Source organism: Hemitrygon akajei, chromosome 16 (assembly GCF_048418815.1).
Source record: "Hemitrygon akajei chromosome 16, sHemAka1.3, whole genome shotgun sequence".
NCBI classification, from domain to species: Eukaryota; Metazoa; Chordata; class Chondrichthyes; order Myliobatiformes; family Dasyatidae; genus Hemitrygon; species Hemitrygon akajei.
Window position 1 is genome coordinate 33,595,273 of NC_133139.1, and position 24,852 is coordinate 33,620,124.

Genomic DNA, 24,852 nt, shown 5'->3' on the forward strand with positions numbered 1-24,852 from the left:
TCACAAGATGGCCAGAGGCGGTCCCGCTCACCGACACCACCTCTGAATCTTGCGCCCGGGCACTGATCGCCACCTGGGTGTCCCGCTTTGGTGTACCGGCCCACATTACCTCCGACAGAGGCGCCCAGTTCACCTCCAGCCTGTGGTCAGCGATGGCCAGCCTGTTGGGGACTCAGCTGCACCACACCACTGCCTACCACCCACAGTCGAACGGCCTGGTGGAGCGTTTCCACCGTCACCTGAAGTCGGCTCTCATGGCCCGCCTGCGAGGAGCTAACTGGGCGGACGAGCTTCCCTGGGTCCTACTTGGCATCCGCACGGCGCCCAAAGATGATCTGCAGGCTTCGTCGGCCGAATTGGTGTACGGCGCACCCCTGGTCGTTCCTGGGGAGTTCATACCAGCCCCAAGGGGGCGAGAGGAAGAACCCGCAGCAGTCCTGGGCAGACTACGCGAGAGGCTCGGTGCCCTGGCCCCCATACCCACTTCGCAGCATGGGCAGCACCCGACCTGCGTACCCAAAGACCTGCAGAACTGTAAGTTTGTGTTTGTACGATGGGGCGGGCATCGGCCACCGCTGCAACGGCCCTACGAGGGGCCGTTTACGGTGATCAGAAACAACAGGTCCACGTTCGTGCTGGACGTTGGGGGGAGAGAGGAGGTTTTCACGGTGGACCGACTCAAACCGGCCCATGTGGACTTGGCGCAACCGGTCGAGTTTCCGGCACCGCGGCACAGAGGCCGACCTCCCAAACAGGGTCCGGCCCAGACTGTGGACATTGGGGGGTGTATCGCCGGTTCTGGGGGTGGGGTTTATGTGGCGACCCAATTACTAGCACACTCGAACCGGCTGACAATTAGCCAGCGTGCAGGCACAAAGGCTAGGTCCGCAACAAAGGGAGAAAGCCTGAGGGGGTTTCAGTACGTGCCTCTCGAGGCATCAGGCAGGGGAGCGAGGCTTTAAAGCAAGACTGTGAAGTTGGAATAAACTTTATCTTTGACTGCAGTTTACCGACTCCATGTCGTTATTTTAGCGCTGCGTGTAGCACACCGCTACAGTGTAACATTTAATGGCCACAGTGTGCGTGACTGATACCAGTTAGAACCTGTTTGGCAAGTTTCCTGCTTCAATTAGGTAGCATAGTGTCCCAAATAAATGAAGGGAATCCTGGAAATTTTCTCAATTTGTTTGTGTTCTTTAAGAGTTGTCCCAAATAAGCAGCTGCCCTGATTAACGTATGGCCCAATTAACCAGAATCCACTGTACTAAACCCTCATGGACACATCAGACATCCACCATCTGCAATTCCTGACAAACAAATGTACTATTCTACACCACTTTCCATTGTCATTGAATCAAAATTGTCGACATTTTATCAGCCACTGCTGTGTGTACCAAGATACTGTCAAAAGCTTGTCTTGCATACTGTTCATATTGATTGAGTCATTGCACTGAATGGAGGTGGAACAGGGTAAAATAATAACAATGCAGAATGGCGTGTAAAAGCTGCAGAGTAAGTATGGTGCAGGTAAAAAGAAAAGTCGCAAGATCATAACAAAATAAATTATGAGGTTAAAAGTCCACCTGATTTGTACTAGAGAAACATTCAAAAGTTTTATTGGACTATTTGTATAACAGTACTAGGGAATCATTTAATAACAGTTGTGTAGAAACTGTTGTTGAGCCTCGTGGTCCATGCTTTCAGGCTTTTGTATCTTCTGCCCAATGGAGGAAGGGAAAAGAGAGAATGTCTAGGGTGGGTGGTGTTTTACTGAGGCAGTGAGACCTGTAAGCATACAAAATTGAAGATCTTTAACCTTTAAATTTGTATGTGTGAAGAAATATCAAGGAAAAAGAAAGTTATGTACAGTCGGCCCTCCTTATCCATGGGAGATTAGTTCCAGGACCCCCCCCCCCCCCCCCCCGCGGTTACCAAAAAACGTGGATGCTCAAGTCCCTTTTTTAACCTGTCTCGGTGTGGTGGTCTTTAGGACCCAGCGGAATCCCAGACCTTATTTAACCTGGCTCAGTGCGGTGGACATTAGGACCTGGCGGTGCAGCTCTGAATCTGCAGTGTTTATGTTCATGAAAATAATGACAATCACGATTGAAAAATAAAGTGGAAGTAATAAAGCGATCAGAAAGAGGTGAGACGCCATCAGTCACTGGACAAGCATTAGGCTACAGTTGGTCAACGATCAGAACAATTTTAATGGAGCATGTGAAAGGTCCTGCCCCAATGAAAGCTACAATTATTACTAAGCAACAAGACTTCCGATAAGATGGCGATTGTTTAGTCGCTTAAAACTTTTGCTCCGTTACATTCCTTACCTTTGCACTATGTATCTCCTTTTTTCTATCTCAGTTTGTTAATTTTTTTGTCTTTCTCATCTGTCCACAAATATGCTTATCTCACAATGGCTACAAAGATTCCTAAATCTGGGAAAAAAGAAGCCTCCACGTCTCTGTCTGCCGAGATTCTCTCTGTCCTGGAACAGAATCGACAAGACATTCTATCTGATATCAAGTCTGAATTTAGGTCTTCTATCAGTCCGTTGGAGTCAACATTGGATCAGATTAACGCTAGAGTGGATGAACATGCCGAACGTTTATCTCGCATCGACTTAACTTCTGAAGATTTAAAACGCCACGTTCAGCAGCTGGAAGCTGTCTGCTCCAATTTGACGGAGCAAAACAGCAAACTCACTTTCAAAATGACGGATTTTGAAAATTGGAGCAGACATTATAATCTACGAATTCTCGGTTTGCCAGAGGCCATCGAAGGGGGATCTCCCGCTGAATTTTTCTCTTCTTTACTTTCTGAGATTTTCAGGAAAGAAATTCTTCCGATTCCACCTGAGTTAGAAAGAGCCCACCAGATATTCATTCCTCGAGTTGTCCTGGGTTCTAGGCCACGTTCAGTAATTCTCTGTTTTCATCAATATCAGGTGAAAATCCTTCTGATCATGGAGGCATGCCGGAGAGGTAATTTGGATTACCGAGGTAACACCATTCGTATCGTTCATGACTATGCCCCTCAGGTTTTGAAGATGCGCGCCGAGTTCAGAGATGTTATGAAAGAGTTCTTTAATCGTGGACTCAAACCTTCCCTCCGTAATCCCGCTGATCTCCAAATTACTCTTACTACTGGGGACTACAAATGGTTCAAGTCAGTCAAGGAGGCTCAGAAGTTTACTGAAGGTCTCCCAGCCATTTTGACTTCTTTGGACTCGGTTTGACTTTCTAAAATGGCCGATAAGTACTTTTTATTTAAAAAAAAAAGCCTTTTTGCAGACTCTTATTTTATTTACACAATCTAGTCCACTTTCGAATATCTTTAACTACTGAGAACCACAAATGGTTTTAGTCGGTTTTTCTTCGGACTGGATGTGACTTTCTAAAATGGCCGATAAGTACTTTCTTTTTAAAAAAAGCCTTTTTGTGGACTCGGATTTTACTTGCGTAATTTAGTCCACTTTCGAATATCTTTAACTACTGAGAACCACAAATGGTTTTAGTCGGTTTTTCTTCGGACTGGATGTGACTTTCTAAAATGGCCGATAAGTACTTTCTTTTTAAAAAAAAGCCTTTTTGTGGACTCGGATTTTACTTGCGTAATTTAGTCCACTTTCGAATATCTTTAACTACTGAGAACCACAAATGGTTTTAGTCGGTTTTTCTTCGGACTGGATGTGACTTTCTAAAATGGCCGATAAGTACTTTCTTTTTAAAAAAAAGCCTTTTTGTGGACTCAGATTTTACTTGCGTAATTTAGTCCACTTTCGAATAACTTTAACTACTGAGAACCACAAATGGTTTCAGTTGGTTTGGGAGGCTTCGAGTATTATTGATGGTCTCCCTGCCAGTTTACTGCATTAGATTTGCTTTTTTTAAACGGCTGATAAGTACTTCTTTTATATATAAAACTTTTCTTCTCCTTTTTTCCTTTTTTTTTCAAATTTACATTTTTTTCTTTCTTTTTTTCATAGTTTCTCGTGGGTAGATTATTTCTCGATTATTATTCCATATTAAGTTTTATATATTTTTTGATGTTATTGTTTCTTTTCATCTATAATCTTTATTTGCAGTGCTAGTTTTTGCCATATTATTTAAATGGAGCTTATGTTAATGTTATGAAACTGGAAGTCGGTTTTTGAGGGGTCTTTTTTTTTTGTAGAGCTAACTGCTTTATTGGGTAGCCATCTAGTTTTGGGATTTGAGGGTAGGGTGGGTTCTCCGGTGCCAACACTATTAACACCAAGATCGGAATGGTAGACCCTAAGATTGATAAACTGACGAATGCTAATGAAAAGCTTGGAAAAAACCCGTCTTTTCTGTCCAGGAATCTTTGAGGAATGCTTTTTGAGTTAGTGATTTAGATGCATATCATATTATTACTGAGTTAAGTATTGTATGTAAGGAGTGTATGCTACAACAAGTGTATGGGACATTGGAAAAAATGTTGAATTTCCCCATGGGGATGAATAAAGTATCTATCTATCTATCTATCTATCTGGTATTTCAATATCAGGCGCTTAAAAAGGACACTAATAGAATCGAAAGAGAACAGGAGACAGTGAATCAAGTGTTTAAAGAATAAGAATTAAAGATATCTATTATGGAAAAGAACATTTTTGAGGTTTCTTTGGATTTATTAAGAATCAAAACGAAAACGATTGATCTGGAAAGCAGAAGTCGTAGGATGAATTTACGCATACTGGGTTTATCTGTAAACATGGAAACCGGTGAGCCACTGAAGTTTTTTATGAATATGCTATACTCACATTTTAGTGAGATACTCGAAGCTCCTCCAATGATAGAGCTTACCGAATCCTCCACCCGAAACTTCGGTGGAGATGAAACCTCGCCCGGATGTTTTATGTTTGCATTACTTTGCTACTAAAGAAGCAATTCTTCAAGATGCAAGGAAGCGGGGGAAATTATTTTATAATGGAGAAGAGATTCGTATAGTTGAAGATTTTGCCCCCGAGGTTTATGCAGAAAGAATTAAATATTGGGAAGTGATGGTTGAACTTTATAAGAAGAAATGTTATCCCTCTTTGCATTATCCAGCTCGTTTAAGAATCTCTCCACCTAACGCTCACCCAAAACAGTTTGACTCCCCAGAAGAGACTTGGAAATTTATAAGGGAGTTTAAGTCTGTCTAGCAAGCAACTTAAACACTTAGTCCTTAGCTGGGAGTTGTTTGTAGCTGGATCATTGTAAGTTTAATCTATGTTTTATGTCTGCCCAGACATCGTTTTGGCTGTTTTATTTTTTCCTTTAGGATTTGTAAGAGTTTAACACTAGTTGTAACATATTATTTGGTTGGATCTATCTTTTTTGAATATATGATCAATTTTTATTAAATAAGTTTAAGATGGCCACTGTTAACTATGTTCTAACCTCTGTTAGACATAATATCAAAATATTTGGAATTTGTTTATTTCTGTATGTATCTGTTATTGTGTCTTTAGTCGATGGTGTTAGTGTATAACTTTTTAAGGTGAGTCTGCCTATTGGAGACGGGTTTAGGGATTTTAGTTTAGCATGCTGTCAGCCTATTTTTCGGGCTTTGGGGGGAGAGGGGTGGGGCTATTAGTTTAGGCTTTTTCAACTGGGCAGATCTGAAAGGTTTTTCTGTCAATCATGTTGTTTTTCTCTCTGATCAAATCCATAATTTGTTCTTCCCTGCGGGTTTGGTCTGTGCCGGTGTACTAACTTATTTTATAAAATCTTAAATTAAATCCTTATTATGGATGTTAATAAAATTAATATAATCTCTTAAAACCTGAATGGCTTGAACTATCGTATTAAGCGTAGAAAGATATTTCAGAAATTAAAAACACTCCAAGCTGATGTTTTTGCGCAAGAGATCATATCCGTAGGGAAGATGAAAACCGTTTTAAATTTTGGAGGGGCTCTCAGTTTCACTCTTCATCAGTAACTAAAATTAGAGGGGTAGCTTTTTATTAATTTTAAAATCCCTTTTGTACATTTTAATATTGTCACTGATTCAATTGGAAGATACTTAATTGTTATTGGTTTGTTATGTGATCAAAAGGTGGCTTTGGTGTGTGTGTGTATGCACCTAATGTAGATAGCTCTGAATTTTTTAAGAGGTTATTTTCTGCTTTGCTGAATTTAAATGAATATAAGTTGTTCATGGGCAGTGACTTTAACTGTTGTGTCAATCTTTCGATTGATAGGTCATCAACCAATCCATGGCTTCCTAATAAGGCTGCGACCTGTATTAATTCTTTTTTACTAGAATACGGTTTGGTTGATATTTGGAGATTTCTCCATCCTAAGATAAGGATTTTTCTTTTTTTTTTCCACATGTACATCATACATATTCAAGAATTGATTTTTTTGTTGGATATGCCTTTTGGATGTGCCTTTTATCGCTGACTGTGCGTATGATGCTATTGCGTTGTCGGATCATGTGCACACGAAACTAATACTGAAGTTCCCTGATATTATACGGAATGCATCTCAGTGGAGATTTGATGTTACCCTGCTGTATGATTTAGCATTTGTAAGTTTTATTAAAGAGCAAATTTCTCTTTTTTTGAATTAAATACAACTGAGGGTATGTCAAATTTGGTTATTTGGGATGCAATGAAATATTTTCTTAGGGGACAGATAATCTCATATCCAGTAGCTTTAAGAAGGAAAACTAAAGCGGAACTTTTAGTGATTAAAAGAATTAAAGGAAATTAAAGGATTAAAAGAAATAACAGGATTAAAGAAATGGATAGAAGTTTATTCAGTAACACCTAGTTAAGATCTATATAAGGAAAGGGTGGAACTTCAAACACAGCATGATCTGCTTTTGACTTTTCTCATTGAGCAGCAACTATCTAAAAATCTAAAAGTCAATTTTATATACATGGGGATAAGTCAGGTAAATTGTTGACCGGTCAACTTAAAGTAACTATGGCTAGAAGGTAGATTTTGAAAATACGAAGAACTGATAAAACTGAAACGTCAGATTGTCAGGAAATTAATAAGGTATTTTTGGATTTTTACTCTAACCTTTATAGATCTTATTTTCTAGGAAACACTACTTTCATGAATAGATTCTTGCAAAGATTGAATATACCCAAAATTCAAGATATCTATTCAAGATATGAATATATTAGATGCGCCTGTTAAACAAGAGGAAATAGCAAAGGCTAATATCCTCTTTTCAATCAGGTAAAGCTCCGGGACCAGATGGGAATTACAGTAGAATTTTTTAAGACGTTTATTGAAATGCTTACACCTCATTTGTGCCAGATATTCATGGATTCTATATCCTCTGGGACCCTTCCAAAAACTTTCTATGAGACATCAATTTCATTAATTCCCAAAGAAGAAAAAGATTTATCTGAATGTGGCTCTTACAGACCAATTTCCTTTTTAAATGTGGATTCTAAAATTCTTTCTAAGATTTTGGCTAACAGACTTGAGAATATTTTACCTAAGGTTATTTCTAAGGATCAAACTTGGTTTATTAAGAATAGGTATTTATATTTTAATATTCAGAGATTATTGAATATTATTCATTCCTCTCCATCTAAAGAATCTGAATGTGTTGTTTCCCTTGATGCAGAGAAAGCCTTTGACAGGGGAGAATGGTCTTATTTATTTGAGGTTTTAGAAAGTTTAAATTTTGGTCCAGGTTTTATTTCCTGGATTAAGCTGATCTATCAAACACCTATGGTGGCAGCTATAACTAACAATCAAAAATCCCCTTATTTTAGGCTATACAGAGGTACCCGGCAGGGTTGGCCTCTTAGTCCACTGTTATTCAACCTGGCTTTAGAACATCTTGCTATTGCTCTTCGGGTCTCCAACAATGTTCAAGGTATTAAGAGAGGAGATAAAGTGCATGAGGTTTTGTTGTATGTAGATGACTTGTTAGTTTATATTTCAGATCCTAAGAAATCTATTCCTGCTATGTTATCTATATTTTCTGAATTTAGTAGTTTTTCTGGATATAAATTAAATTTGCACAAAAGTGAGTTATTTCCTATTAATAACTATTTGGATCAATATGATCAAATTCCTTTTATCATTGCTAAAAATAACTTTACTTATCTTGGCATTAAAATTACCAAAAAATTTAAGGACCTATGTAAATATACCTTTCCTCCATTAATTGAATACACGCAACAAATACTTTCTAAATGGTCTCCTGTGACATTATTATTAATTGGTCGAGTTACCGAAGTTCTTATTTGTATTTCATGCAATCACTTCCTTTGTTCCTAAACTGTTTTTTGATAGAATAGACTCTAAAATTTTATCTTGTATTTGGAATAATAAAAATCCTAGATTGAGCAAACCTCTATTGCAGAAATTTAAAAAGCATGGTGGTATGGCTTTGCCAAATTTTAGAATGTATTACTGGGCAATTAATATTCAATATATTTCATTTTGGATTCATTATTCAGACATACATGACTGTCCTTTATGGGTGGATTTGGAGAAAAACTCGGTGAAGGGGTATTCTTTGGCCTCTTTACTGGGAGCTTCTGTTCCTGTTTTGCTTTCTAAGATTGGTAGTCGAGACCTCAATCCCATTATTAAACATACATTATGAATTTGGTTTCAGTTTCGTAGATTTTTTGAGTTAATAACTTTGTTCTTTCTAGTAAAATCCATCTTAAATAATTTTTTAAACCATCAACTTCCGATCAGACCTTTTTAATTTGGAAAACCAAAGGAATAATAACTTTTTTAGACTTGTTTATGGGGGATTGTTTAATGTCTTTCACTCAGTTAGTGGACAAATATGACTTATCCAATGCACACTTTTTTAGATATTTACAAATTAGGAATTTTTTATGTAGTTTACTTCCAAATTTTCCCTCTGCTTATTCACCCAATATGATAGATACTCTTTTTCAGGTTAAACCATTTCAAAAAGGACTGATAGCTATAATTTATAAATGGTTATTGAATTTGCGAAAGGTATCTAATGATAAAATTAAAGGTACGTGGGAATTGGAATTTCGAGAGTCACTCTCAGATAATCAATGGGATAAAATTTTTCATTTGGTAAATACTTCATCTATTTGTGCCCATCATTCCTTGATACAGTTCAAGGTAGTTCATCGGGCACATATGTCAAAGGATAAATTAGCCTGTATCTTTCCCAATATTAATCCTATTTGTGACAGATGTAATATTGAGGTGGCTACTTTAAACTCCTATGTTTTGGTCTTGTATCTAGATAGATAATTTTTGGAAAGATGTCTTTAAAACTTTATCAAAAGTCTTGAATTTGGACCTACAGCTGAATTTATTTACAGCAATTTTTGGGATCGCTCCACCGGAAGCAGGATATATTCCTGTTTCTGCTCAACGGATGATAGCTTTTACAACTTTATTGACTAGGAGAGCCATTTTGCTTAAATGGAAGGACTGTAATCCACCTACTGTTTTTTATTGGCTTACCTCCATTATGTCCTTTCTAAGTTTAGAGAAAATAAGAAGTCGGACATTTGATACATCCTTTAAATTTGAAGAAACCTGGTGACTCTTTATTCAATATTTTCATATGGTTTGATTTATTGCTCTTCCAGTTACTTTCTCAAAACTTTGGATTTGATCAGAAAGTTTCTCTTTTTTCTTGCTTTTACTCTCAATTTGGGCTGCTCAGTCCCTTTTTTTCTCTTTTTCCTTTTTTTTGTTTTTTTTTTGTTAATAGAGAATAGTGGAGTTTTTTATGCATATAAAATTATAAAAGTTTCTTTATCTTTTTTCTTTTCATGGAATGATAAGAGGAGAATTGATTATCTTTTTATTATGTACTATAGATTAATACTATGTATGATCTTGATAATGTTTACTTTTTATATGAATTGTTATTGATATAGATGTTTGAGATAATTCTCTTATTTGTATGTATGTATATATATATATATATATATATATATATATATATACTTTTTAATTAATGAAAAGATTGATAAAGAAGGAAGAAAGACTGAGATCCCATAAGTCTTATGGAATGTTTTTAGTGGAATTAAGAAATAATGCACCAGGGGAAAAAAATGAACAATCTCTAGGAGAATTGGAATGAATGTAACATACACTTAAGGATATCTTAAACCATTTGTGTTACTAATATTAAAGCGTGTTCTCAAATGCAGTGTTGCCTGTTTTTACTTTTGGAGTGCTGTGACATCAGTTTTCCTAAAATTGCTCACATGATAAGTGTGCAAATATTCTGTGATTGTATCAATGGATTCACTTGACTGAGCATTTGGACATGATGCCATTTAGTCCAAAATATTCAAGTTATATTATGCAAGCTACAGTCTAGATTTACTAGGTCTTTGAACAATAGTTGGATTATAATAGAATTAAGGTAAACTCATCTGAGTTCACAAGAAAATTTGGAAGTTGTAGCAAAAACAAACTGCTTCCTCAAATAAAACAGGGTGGCATGGTCGCATAGCTGCTGGCACAATGACAGCGATTGGGATTCAATTCAGGCCACTATCTGTAAGGAGGTTGTACATTCTCCCTATGATCAATGTGGTTTTCCTCCCACATTCCACAGACATATAGATTAGTTAGGGTTAGTAAGTTGTGATGCCAGAAGCATGGCAACACTTTTGGGCTGTCCCAACACACCTGGCTGTGATGATGGTTGATGCAAACAGCGTATTTCACTGTTTTGTTGTTTCAATGTATACATGACAAAAAAAAACTAATTTTATCTAATCTTTATCATTTAATGTTTTAAGTTTTTCCAACATAGAAGTGTTTGGAATGGTGGTTGTTTGGAATTGAGAACTTGTATCAGGATGCAATTAGGAAATTGTTTCTGGAGATTAAGCTTGCCAATTTGACTTTGGCTGAGGGAATTTTTAGAAGCTATTTTAAGTTATGTGATTTATGATGACCAGGGATATCAATTATTAGGAAATTTCTGCAGGACTTGGTAAATGGTCTTTAACAATCTCAAGAAGTCCTTATATGCCTACATTGCTGAGAGTTAACTGTCCTAAATTTGTAGAAGTGCAGTATTCAAGATTTAGTCTTGGAAGCTCTTAAAAAGTGTATATAGTGTAATGGTAGCTACTAAAGACTAAAAGTAGAAGAGAAACCTGTGGTTACAGAAAATAAATCATTGAGTGCATATATACCAGTTGTATTGTCAATCAAGTCAATTATATAGGAGGTTCTCTGTATATTTTGTATTTAATTAAGATAGATACTTATTGATCCCAAAGGAAATTACAGTGTCACAGTAGCAATAAAGATGAATTTCTATTCTTTAGGTTGTAAACAATATTATTTGGATAATGAAATTAAAAACACAGGGTGACCTTGTGTAATGAATGACCCAACTTGTAATTGAAATTTGACAGGATTTCCCACAATTCATCTTTGCATGCGTGATAAACTTACTGCATTGGTTACATACTAACATCATTTTCTTTTGGATCATTGTAAGAGGAGAAATTTACAATTTTCTTCGAATTATCATTGTGTTGCTCTAGATTGGGATTCCATAATGGTAAGAAGCAGACCTCTTTGATGCTTTGGAGGACGGTCTCAAAGCTCTTCGCTTCTTTTTGGATTCCAGGCCTAACCAATTCCCCTCTACCACCACTCTCCTCTGTCTAGCGGAATTAGTTCTTACTCTCAATAATTTCTCCTTTGGCTCCTCCCACTTCCTCCAAACCAAGGGTGTAGCCATGGGCACCCACTTGGGTCCCAGTTATGCCCGCCTTTTTGTTGGCTTTGTGGAACAGTCCATGTTCCAAGTCTATACAGGTATCCGTCCCCTCTTTTCCTTTGCTACATCGACGACTGCATTGGCGCTACCTCCTGCACGCATGCTGAGCTTGTTGACTTCATTAACTTTGCCTCCAACTTTCACCCTGCCCTCAAATTTACCTGGTCCATTTCCAACACCTCCCTCCCCTTTCTTGATCTTTCTGTCTCCATCTCTGGAGACGGCTTATCTACTGATATCTACTATAAGCCTACAGACTCTCACAGCTACCTGGACTATTCCTCTTCCCACCCTGTCTCTTGCAAAAATGCTATATCCCCTTCTCACAATTCCTCTGTCTCCGCCGCATCTGCTCTCAGGATGAGGCTTTTCATTCCAGGACGAAGGAGATGTCTTCCTTTTTTAAACAAAGGGGCTTCCCTTCTTCCACCATCAACTCTGCTCTCAAACGCATCTCTCCCATTTCCCGCACATCTGCCCTCACCCCATCCGCCCGCCACCCCACTTGGGATAGGGTTCCCCTTGTCCTCACCTACCACTCCACTAGCCTCCAGGTCCAACGTATAATTTTCCGTAACTTCCGCCACCTCCAACGGGATCCCACTACCAGGCACATCTCCCCCCCCCCCCCTTCTGCTTTCCGCAGGGATCGTTCCCTACGCAACTCCCTTGTCCACTCATCCCCCCATCCCTTCCCACCGATCTCCCTCCTGGCACTTAACCTTGTAAGCGGAACAAGTGCTACACCTGCCCTTACACTTCCTCCCTCACCACCATTCAGGGCCCCAGACAGTCCTTCCAGGTGAGGCGACACTTCACCTGTGAGTCGTCTGGTGTGGTATACTTCGTCCAGTGCTCCCGGTGTGGCCTTTTATATACTGGTGAGACCCGACGCAGACCGGGAGACCGTTTCGCTGAACACCTACGCTTGGTCCGCCAGAGAAAGCAGGATCTCCCAATGGCCACACATTTTAATTCCACGTCCCATTCCCATTCTGATATGTCTATCCATGGCCTCCTCTACTGTCAAGATGAATCCACACTTGGGTTGGAGGAACAACACCTTATATACCGGCTGGGTAGCCTCCAACCTGATGGTATGAACATTGACTTCTCTAACTTCTGTTAATGCCCCTCCTCCCCTTCTTACCCCATCCCTGACAATATTTAGTTGTTTTTTTTTCTCTCTGCCCATCACTCTGCATGTTCTCCATCTCCCTCTGGTGCTCTCTCCCCCCCCCCCCCCCCCTTCTTTCTCCTGAGGCCTCCCGTCCCATGATCCTTTCCCTTCTCCAGCTCTGTATCACTTTCGCCAATCACCTTTCCAGCTCTTAGCTTCATCCCACCCCCTCCGGTCTTCTATCATTTCGCATTTCCCCCTCCCCCCACTACTTTCAAATCTCTTAGTGTCTTTCCTTTCGGTTAGTCCTGAAGAAGGGTCTCGGCCCGAAACGTTGACAGTGCTTCTCCTTATAGATGCTGCCTGGCCTGCTGTGTTCCACCAGCATTTTGTGTGTGTTGTTTGAATTTCCAGCATCTGCAGATTTCCTTGTGTTTGCTTTGGAGCTTTCCTGGTTCATGGGGTGTGAACTCTTTTTTTCATCCAGCAAGCTCCTTCCTATTTCTTGCACTTCCAGAGTCCAGGTCCCTGGTTCTTGGTGACATTTTTCCCACCATAGGGAAGGTCAAATGTCCTTTCTGTAGTATTGTAAGTGATTGATTTGATTGACCTGGCTTGTGTGATTGAAGAAGTTGTTTCCTTTTACTAAATAATGGAATTCCAGATATTATTTTATTTGATTCTTCTTACAAGCTCTGTTCCATTGATATCAACTCCATATTTTTCTTAACAACTGTCTGAAATTCAATGTCTGTTTACAATCATGGTATCACTTGTATCATATTTGACTCCAAGAGCAGCTTTGCACTACATATCCATACTGTCAGCTAAGAATGTCTATTTTTACCTCCATGCTTAGATATATGTGACTCCACCCTTGCCTTGGTTTAACTGCTGATGTAAACCTCATCTTGACTTGTTTTTCTCTATGGCAATTGTTAGGCACTCATTTTCTTGTTTCTCCCCTCTCCATATTTGGCTATTTGTAAACTTAAGGTAATCTAAAATTCTTTTTCCCTGTGTTTTAACTTTCACCCTTCACTTCACCTAGCATCTTAGCAGTTAAGGAAAACCAGGATCAAGAGTAGACTATCCAGCCCTTTGAGTCTATTCTGCCATTTATCCAATTCCAATGAGAGAGCATAGACTGAAATAATATCTGTTTCTTTCTGCATAGTTGTTGCCTAACATATTCAGTATTTCCAGTATATTTTAAGGATTCAACATCTACAATATTTTGCTTCCAAAAATATTTTACCTTCTGAATATAGTTAAGGCTCAGTATCTGCAGTCACCTATAATAAAGAATATAAAAGACTAATATACCCCTAGGGGAGGAAATACTATATTTCAGTTCTGAACTGTCAACTCTTTATCCTGAGAACACTTGGGGGAAGATTCTTCAGGACATTTTCCCTATCAATTCTAATCAGAATCTTCTATGTTTTAATGAGATCACCTCTGTTTGGAACTCCAAACTACATAGGCTTGCTTTGCTCAGTCTTCCCATACAACTCTTTTAACCCCAAGAATCTATCTGCTGATTTTTTGCCTCTAAGAAATGAAAACAAATGTATTCTAACTGCTGTCCCACCAAAGCTTTGCATGGTTTGGTTCATTGGCCTTTATTGCAAGGAGAATGGAAGCACTATGTTGAGTTGATTATCTTTAAATATTTGCTCTGCCATTATGTTAACATTAATGTTTCTTGTGTGAAGGTACTCGTACCAGATTACATTTAACTGTTGCACACTTTTTTAAAAGATCTTTTTTATTCTAGATTACCTCACAATTCACCTGATTACATTTAGTCTTTTGAATCTTAATTAACTTTAATCCATTTGCAAGTAGTTTATGTCCTCAAGCCCAATTAACCATCTAATTTTGTATTGTATGTTTTGCTTTTTATTAGTTTTTTGTTATCACTTCCTTAATTTCAGTGTTCCCCAGATTGATTTTAGGTTAGATAGTACAAAATGTCATGCTTTCTATCCCCCTCTTGAATGGTGAGGTTATATTTTCCAATTAGCTGAAACTTTTCCAGTGTTTTAGGCAGAACACCAAGACTGAAGGCATTCTCTTTTAGAGTATTAGAATGTCAGATTTCAATTCCATTAATTTGATTTGTACCTTTTCTCTAATGAGAATTGTTTTTAAGTTCTTCATTCTCTTTTCCCTGTCATTTACTAATTTTGTACTTTTTTTGTTTCTTAGTGAAAGCAAGGAAAGCAAAGAATTTTTTGTTTTGTGTTTCTGTATTTTGTTACTTCTCTTTAGTAATTTGGCCTGTCTCAGAATCTGTGGGCTGAACACTTACTTTTGTTACAATTTTTCTAATACAAATTTAAAGTTCTTTCAGTTTATTTTTGTATCTCTTCCTGACATACATTCTCTGGTTAAGCAGTCTATCCATTTAAAATTTCTCAGTCTTGTTTTCGTGCCCTCCTGTCTCATCCAGTTCCGTAATCCTCCACAATAACTGCATGGTCTCCTGATTTAATTATTCTACCATTGGTAACTGTGCCTCTTAATTGCAAGATCCAGTGCTCTGGAATTCCTTCCTCCCCTCTATACCTCCATTCTGCCATTTATATGAAAAAGTGTGTTCCTTTGCCCAAACCTTTGGTTATATTATTGAATAGCGAAGAGAGATATTTTAGTCTGGATAGGGACAAATATTGCCTGAAACAGCTGTTCCTTTAACATAGCTTCCCAATCCTAGATGCTGTCCAAGTCTTGTTGCATGCATGACAAATTCTAGCCAGAGTCAAACATCTTCAATTTTGACTTTCTGAAGAGGGAGGATTTGATGAATCGCTTGATGTTTTGAAAGCTTGCTTCCAAAAATATGACATTTATTAATACGCCTAGTGCATAGAAATTTACATAAATGACTTTGAAATCATACCACTGGAGAATTAATTTTGTAGCTTTCCTGTATAATTGTAATTTATAGGAAACCTCACTCTTTTTAATATACAGTATTTTTCTTTTTGCACATTTAAAAAAATCTATTCAATATATGTAATTGATTTACTTGTCTATTTATTATTATTATGTTGTATTGGTGCATGGCCAAGTGGTTAAGGCATTGGTCTAGTGATTTGAAGGTCGCTAGTTTGAGCCTCGGCTAAGGCAGCGCGTTGTGTTGCCGTCTCCCATACAACCCTGCCAAGGCTTACATCCTGGAAACTTTCCAAGGCGCAAATCCATGGTCTCTTGAGACTAACGTCTCAATATTATGATGATGTTTTTTTTTCTCTCTCTGCTAGATTATGTATTGCATTGAGCTGCTGCTGCTAAGTTAACAAATTTCACGTCACAAGCCAGTGATAATAAACCTGATTCTGATTCTGAAAGTTATTGATTCTGATCAGCCGAACATGAATTCTGTTTTGGTATGTTGCTGAATAGTTAATTTCAGAGTTGTAATTTTTTAGAAGAATACTATAGTTCCAGTTGTAACTTATCTACAAGAATATTTGACACAATTTAGTTTGCCTATACTTGCAGACTTTTATTAATAATTTTTCATTATGATTAATTGAAACATAGGTAAGATTGCTAGTTGTGGGTGAATGGTAAACACTGGCTTAAAGGAGCATCCTTATTTTGTTTAGCGTATTTTAATATATCTGCTAATTATTTTGTTCATTTTGTACATTATTAACACAACATTTAGTATGCAATTTAGACCTATTATTTTTGACTGGACTGTTAATAACTCTTGTTAGGGGTTTGCATCAATACAAGAATTAATTACAAATTTTAATAATTAGTATTTAGTGGATAATTGAACTATAGTTCTTTATTATTTGCAAATTTATGATCCATCCTTAATTTTTTTGTAGTTGCTGATTTGTCTACATCAAGCAAAGCTTGTCAGTCTTCAGAAAGCCTATAACCCAGAATTTAGTTTGTGGTTAATTCTGGAGATGTTGGCTGGGGAGAGGATGCTGCTCTTGATCTGTTTATCCTACTTATGAATTTAGGGAATTTTTGTAAACTGAAGGTATTTCACTTAAGTAAATTGACATGGGGTTCAGCAATAAAGCATGGTAGAAAATGTTATCTATATTAATATTATGTGAATGTACATGCTCATATGTAATATCAATCACTGACCTTTCTAAAAAGATGATACTGAGTTGCTTTTCTGAAGTGCTGTGGTTTGAATGGTGCTATTAGATCCAAGATGCACAACAGAGCAGAATGTGAATCACATCTGCCCTGACAGATGGTTCTCGCAGCTCACCAGATGTTAGATTTGGCTCCTCTGCTCTTCTCATATTATGCCCGAGTCTCCAAGTCCTACCTGATGTCTGTCTCTTGCTAAGGGCCAGACTGTGACACCCAAGAAAGATGTTAGACCTAGTCTAATCTTCCTGAAATAAGTATAGATAGAGGTCTATATCCAGCTTTATGTGCAGATGTACTATGTATTGGGTGCAAATCTGTCACTGTAAAATGGGACAGCATTGATGGGCACAAGTGAATAGTGGAGTACAGTAACGATGAGCAGAGACCTGGCAAGCTGGAATGGAGTGCCAGAAGTTTGGTAGAATAGTTCTAGGGCAGTGACAGGAGTAGGGAGAACCAACGCAATCCGTGTCTTTAAAAATAAACAATATCAATTATTCTATGTTATGTACAATGAAAATGATGTCATGAAATGTGATTTATTTTAAATGGCAGCAATACATTAAAAAATTACTATGTCTGCAAAAAAAAGTTGTATGTTATTAGATTAGAACCCTGTGATCAATTGTGCTGTAGAAATACCGTAGATTTCGCACTACAGAGCGCACCTGATTAAAAGCCGCTGGCTCTAATTTTAGAAAGAAAATCAATTTTGTACTTGTACAAGCCGCACCGGATTTTAGGCTGCAGGTGTCCTACGTTGTAATATGAGATATTTACACAGAAAGATATTACACATGAGGATTTTTTAACTTTTAATTAAATCCATATGGTAACATAAATACATATTGCAAATGCTTTTTTTCGAACCGTGCCTGTAACACGGCTACTTTTAAATATACATACGTATCGGTAACACACAAATTACGTTGCGTATACATTCCAATATCTCCTAACGACTGGTAAAAAAATATATACTGCAGCCTAACAGGAAAAGTTATTGATCGCCTTTAACTTAAAAGCAGCGTTTCGCGCTCGCCTAATGCCCCCACCTTCCCGTTTATCGCAAACCGGTATTTCCCACAAGACGCGGCGAAACCGGATGTGACGTCATAGTATCCCGGGATGTAGTACTTCTAACTTTAACTAGAAAATACTAACAAATGAATTACTAAGCGAAAATATTATAAACTAAATAACTGCCATAAAGGCAGCACAATGCTTTTCTTCGAGTGTTTTCCATGTTGATGAGGGTGAGTACAAATGACTGATTTACAATAATTTAATTGTGAAAGTGCGCTTGATTTATCGTACAATTTCATTGGACCTCTGTGAACTACCCATCAATTTTATTGGTCTACTGTTACGAGGCAAAATGTTTTTGGCGGCATGAAAAAAAATCATGCATTAGCCGCACCGTAGTAAAGGCCGCAGTGTTCAAAGCTGTTCAAAATGTGGGAAAAAAGTAGCGGCTTATAATCCGACATCTACGGTAGTAAAGTATTTCCATGTCAGCATTATGTGTTATTTTTGGAGAACTTTTTTTAGATGGTGTTTACATATGCCTTTGCTTTGAGGTGGTAGAATGTATGAGTTTGGGAAGTACTGTTGTAGAAGCCTTGGCAAGATGCTGCTATGCATATAATCAATAGTATTCCATTGTTTGGTGCACCAGTGATGGAGGGAATGAATGTTTGGAGTGGGTGAATGGAGTGCTAAAGTTGGCTAATTTATACAGATGGTGTTGGACTTCTTGAGTGAGTTTACATTTGTCTAGAAGGTATGGCAAATTACTGAGATATGATCTGTTCACAAAAAAAAGACAAATTCAATCCTGATTGTATATAATCTGAACAGTATCCATGACAGAGATTTTTAGGCAGTAAGAGAATTGAGGGATTTTGTGTTGGTTGGTACAGAAAAATGGCACGAGGATAAAAGTTCAGATATGATTTATTGAAAGGCAGAGCAGACTTAAAGGGCCAAATGGCCTAACACTACTTCTGTTTATTTTAATGTTCTGGATAATTGCTGCCCAGTCAAGTCTACACTCAGTCATTAACAATGTGATGAAAATGGTTTTAACAAGTAGCACTCAAATCTCCAAGAACTTGCTCACTGAAGGCTAATTTGGATTTCATAAAAAGTTGTGCAGTTGCAGAACTTGATCCAAGTGTGGAATTTGGCATTTTATACTGCATTGAATATCAAAGTGAAGTAACAAAACTTTTGTCTTTTGGAAAAGGACAGAACCTAGCAATTATGTTGTCTGAATGTTACTAGCCTTTTATTTGTAACTCCAAATGTTGCTATGGTATGGCTATTTATGGATGAGGATGTCATAATAAGAAAATCAGAACAAAAACTGAAGATGGCAGACATATGAAATAAAAAATATATAAAATACTGGACTTAATTCAGCAGGTAAAATAACATCTGTGGTAGGAGAAACCATTAATGTTTTGGATTTAAGGCCCTGGTGAGAACTAGAAAAGAAAATAATTGATTTTAAGTTGCAGTGAAATTGGTGGAAGTCTCATCAGAACAATTGAGATGAAAGATTTGGGTGATTGGAATGGAGTCTGGCAAGAAGACTGGAAGGGAGGAAGAAAAGTCAAAATTGCTATTGGAGTCTGGAAACCACATCAAGTTCTCCAACTTCCATTAACTCTGCATCAGAACTGACTATTTTTGATGTAAATCCATGTGTAATATTAATTCAGTTTCTTCCCTTCTTTCTGTAAGGAAATTAGAAAATTCAATGTGAATGCAAGACTATCTTTTCTCTCGAGATTTGATATTGTGTGAACAGGAGACTAGGTTGCCTGCACCTTAATTTGCATACATGGTGAAAGTGTGGTGGGGAACTTGAAGCTAATTTTAAAATTGTCAGATTTTTAAAAAAAGGTTATGTGTAAAATCAAAAACATCCTCAAATGGATCCAAGAAGATTATTATAGAAAATGTTGCTTTCGTCAAATAATTTTAATACCATTGATAAAATGCGAGATTTGAATCATAACTTTTTTTGTTATATTTGTTTATGAGGTAAAATATTTACATCATTCGTGGTAAATGAACTATCAAACAGTGGAAGTTTAGAGGTGCATTGGAAAATGGGTAGCAAAGTTGGAAAACTATTGTTCATAGTGTCTCATCACTGAAGACTGCTGTATAAATGCAATGTTGGCTTCAGACTACAGTCAATAATAAATTGTTTTTGCAAGAACCATTCCATAGAATCCTCTATGCAGTTGTTGCAAATTGACTGTGAATTTTTAATAATTCATCGTAAAATATTACTTGTACATTTTGTTATAATGCTTTGTCAGGTGGTGCTTTGCAATGTCAGATTAATGCTGTTTTCAGATTTCTGTAACAAATCCACATCAAGTAAACATTACAAAAATTTTAATTGGAATGGCCATGTAAACATTATTGTTACTCTTCCCTTTCCTACACTTCACCACCCACCAGCTGCAAGGAAATGTACAGCTGGCAAAATTTGACTGACCTCAGCGAAGTCATGCTTAATTAAATTTCAGCAATATTTTTTTGAAAAGCAAGTTACACTATAGAATTTAATATCTTTTGAGAAATATATGATTAATTTCAGAATGCTTGTCCAACTGTTCAATTATGTTTACATACATACTGCTAAAACTCCAGTAATCTGGTATCTTATTTTTGATTGTTCAGAAATCCTGAATGGCACTAGGCTCCTTCCTCAGTATCTGTAAGCAAACAAGTCTATTCCGGTCCAGTCCAGAACTTGCACTGTTAACCAACACATAGTGAATTATGGCTTATTATTAATTTTGCATGTTATCTTTATTTTTCCCCACTCAAAAACTTGAAGTGCTTCATTTCCTGCTCCCTTTAAACTCACTGTGTTCTGCTTCCTGGGCTTACTTTAAAATTGCCCACATCCTATTTCCCATACTCATTTTAAATTCACTGGGCTCTGTTTACCACACTCCCTTTAAGTTCACTGGAACATGTATTATTCTACATTTTAAAAAAAATGAAATGAAAGTATATTAGGATTTTAATAGGAATAGTGTCCAGTAGCCTGGAAAATAATGTTTACATGGACATTTCAAAGTAAAACATTTGTATTATTTATGTGATGTGAATTTGTTACTGAAACCTGTAAACAATATTAATCTGCAAATACGAGGAAATCTGCAGATGCTAGAAATTCAGACAGCACACACAAAATGCTGGTGGAACACAGCAGGCCAGGCAGCATCTATAGGGAGAAGCACTGTCGACGTTTCGGGCCGAGACCCTTCGTCAGGACAATATTAATCTGTTAGTCTATCATTGTTAAGGTCTAGAATTTGCTAGATTTTTGGAAATTATTGGGAAGAGGAATTATTCTCTTCAGTCACCGCTACTAACTTTGTTCCATGGCCCTCAACTTTATTACTCTCCCTGACAACTGTCTGATAGTAAAAAAAGACTGTTCACAACTTTGATGTTGTTATCTCATATTGAATTTGAGCCTCGTGTCCATGTTGTCACCAAGATTGGTCACTTTCATCTACCATACCCCAACCTTGGTTCAGTCTGTGTTTGAAACATTGATCCATACTTTCATTTCCAGTACAGTTATTTTCATTTTTATTTCTATAAATGAACTTGTCTGAAACATAGCTGCCCAAGACTTAACGTATCGGTTTCTGTTCTTTGGGGGAAAGTGGGAGCGAGCAGCAAGAGTAGGGACAGAGGGAATAGCACCAGGAGATGATAGCTACAAGTTGACAAAGGGCCTAATAGAAGATAAAGGTCAAGCATGGAATAAAGGGAGGGAGATGAGGAAGGCAGATGGGAGCAATGGAGGAACAGTAGTATTTGGAGAAGTGTGTGGATGATAGGCAAATGAAGAGGGTGGTGGAGAGGAAAGAGAAAAGGTGATGAAAGCAAAGAGTGGAAGCGGTATTTACCTAATATTGAAGAATTCAGTGTTCATTCTGTTTGGTTGTAGACTATCCAGACAGACTATAAGGTTCTGTTCTTGAGTTTGCATTTAGTCTCATCTTGGTGGTAGAAGAGGCTGTAGGCATGCATGTTGAGGCAGGTGAGAAAGATAGAGGAGTTGTGGGTGAGAGCAACATTAATCAGTTGGGAATAGGTGACTGTTCTCTGAAAAAGTAGGACATACCGGATGTCCAGCAACGCAAGGCCTCATTTTGAGAGCATGTGTTGTAAAGATTGAAGAACTGAGAATAAGGAATGGTGTCCTTACAAATGATAGGTTTGGAGAAAACGTCTAGTCGTCATTGTAGCTGCAGGAATCATTGGGTTTGTTGCAGATGTCAGTGGATAATCTGTCTAATTAGATGATGGAGACAGAGATCAAGAAAGATAGAAAAATGTCTGAGGTGGACCAAGTGAATTTGAGAGCATGGTGGAATTTAAAAGCAACATTGATAGAGTTAGTAGTTCTACAATGGGTGCTGGAAATGGCACCACATCGATGTAATGAAGAAAGAGTTAGGGAGTGGTGCCTGAGTATGTTTGGAATGTGGATTTCCACATAGCCAATAAAGATAGGTGTAATGGGCTACAGCATGGATGCACCTTTGTTTTGGAGAAAATGGGAGGAGTCAGAAGAGATGCTGAGGGTAAGTGCAAGATCTTCTAGGTGGAGGGGAACAGGTTGGATCTGGGTTCCACAAGTGGAGAGCCCTAAGGCCTTCCTGAACATATTTTAGAGTCAGGAGTTCCCAACCTAGGTTCCATGGACTCCTTGCTTAATTATTGGTCCATGCCATAAAAAAGGTTGTGAACCCCTGTTTAGATCATCTCTTTTTCTGTGGATGGATTAGCAATAAAAATGAAAGTAGCATATTCAAGGTCATCATTGAAATAGGTTAAAATATATATATTTTAGTTACTCAGCAATGGAAAGTGGCTGTGGAGGAAGAATTGATAACTTATAAAAAGTGAACAAGTATATGAAATGGAAGATGTGATGTGTTGTAAAACAGCAATATGGTTGAGCTATCACAGAAATGAAATAATTTTATGATTTTATTTTACTAAGTAATCCAAGTGAGTATTTCTGATGTGTTGGCAAAATTAGTTTCATTCATTAATTTGTTGTATGTGCTGTTTACTGAATGTTTTTTGAGAATGTTGGTTGAGAACAATGTTGTATTCAAACATATAAATACCTACTGAACATGAGTCTTTAATTAAGACTGTGGACATGAGGTAAATTGTATATTTGCCTTTTTTTAAGTATTTTATGTTTTCCTTGCAGCTTTATGAACTGGACAGTGACCCAAGAAGGAAAGAATTTTTGGATGACCTTTTCAGTTTCATGCAGAAGAGAGGTAAAAGTGTCAAACTTAGCAGTGCCATCTGTCTCCGTCATATCCCCCACCCATTCTACCATCCTAAATTGTTTTCTTTTGTAGAAAATAATTTATATTGCTTGTCGGTAATTTACCTAAACTCAAACACTTCATGTGTAAATCCAGCCTGTAAATGCTGGTGGGCTATTTGTCTTTAGTGGGTGAAGGGGTGGGTAGATTTGTAGCTATATTGAAAGTGTGCTTCCCATGTACACTCCTGCAAATTTAATGCAATCTCTGTATTGAGCATAGCGATTCTTTATTGTGTTTAGTCAGTATTTTACTTTTCTGAGCCTTGCAATATTTGAAACTAATTACCATGCCACCCTGTCCATTATAATTGAAAGTGAATTCTAGAAATTAAATTATTTTCTACAAATTTATTTTTAAGCAGATTTTCTAGCATAATTTTGTGATGCTTTTTTAGGTGGTGGGAGCTGCTGGTCAGTTAATGCTTGTTTCATTTTAACTTGCTTTATTCTATAAAGTATAATGTTCTGCTATGTTGTCATTTAGTAACAAAATCTTCGGAGTTGTGGATTTGGGAAATCAATATTCATGAGTCAATTTCTTGTTAAGTGTTTTTTTTTGGTAGTAGCCTGGTACAGGTTGATTTTGCCCTGTTTTACCACACTCTACAAATTTGTGCAGGTATAATGTATCATGGAAGTTGAAGAGCGTAAACACAACAAAAAATTCAAGTACTTTAGATTTGTGGATATTGAGTTAAAAAATAATATAAAAGCAGCTAGAATTCATTTAAAAAAATCAGACTGGACAAAATGCTAAAAGCATTCCAAATTCAAATTCCAATCTAATTCTCATATGGAACTGTTGTCAGTGTTAGTGTTATCAAATGAATCATGCTTCTAGATCTAACCTGGCATATCTTTTGCCTTGTAGTCCTAAGATTATAAAATTTTCACAATTTATTTTTCACAAAAAATGCTTATGTCTAAAGTCGTAGCAAAAGTTTATAATGAATTTATATTCTAGGATTTGTTTTTCAGCACTGCAGAGTTGATGTCAGCTTATAACAAGTTTTAGCTTCATGAAGGTGACGCATTTTGTTATATCAAAGGTTAATGTTCTTGTATGGAGCTTGTTTTCATCTTATGATGGAAGAATTCAATAAAACAATTTCTATATGAAGTCCTACTTTGGGCTCGTTTGCTGTATTGCCTACCAGGTAAATGTGGCACAGATTCAAGACCCCATTGATTTTGTAGGGATTGTAGGTCTATGAATTAATGATCAAAGGGTTAAGGCAAGTTGCTTATTTTGAGTGTTTTTGTTAACTTTTGGGCATTTTTGTGTTTTAGGTTAGTTTTTAAGTTTATTTCAGTTTTTATGAGACATTAAGGAAAATAAAGGTAGTGAGTAATTTTCCAGCTTTGTCAGCCCTTAACCATATGAGGTGAAGTTGCTATTTGAACCATTCTGTTGGATTCTTAGTTGTGAAAGACCAAAGAAATAGGCCCTCTG

The 24,852-nt window shown here is 37.3% G+C and overlaps 1 protein-coding gene across 2 annotated transcripts in view; it reads left to right on the top strand.

The window, feature by feature from the left end:
* Positions 1 to 24,852, top strand: part of arid3a (AT-rich interactive domain 3A) — an 87,114-nt gene that overhangs the window by 29,349 nt on the left and 32,913 nt on the right. For both annotated transcript variants that reach the window (XM_073068665.1, XM_073068666.1), the window contains exon 2: positions 23,274 to 23,346. In XM_073068665.1, the coding sequence (XP_072924766.1) occupies positions 23,274 to 23,346 (73 nt within the window). The remainder of the gene's footprint in view (positions 1 to 23,273; positions 23,347 to 24,852) is intronic.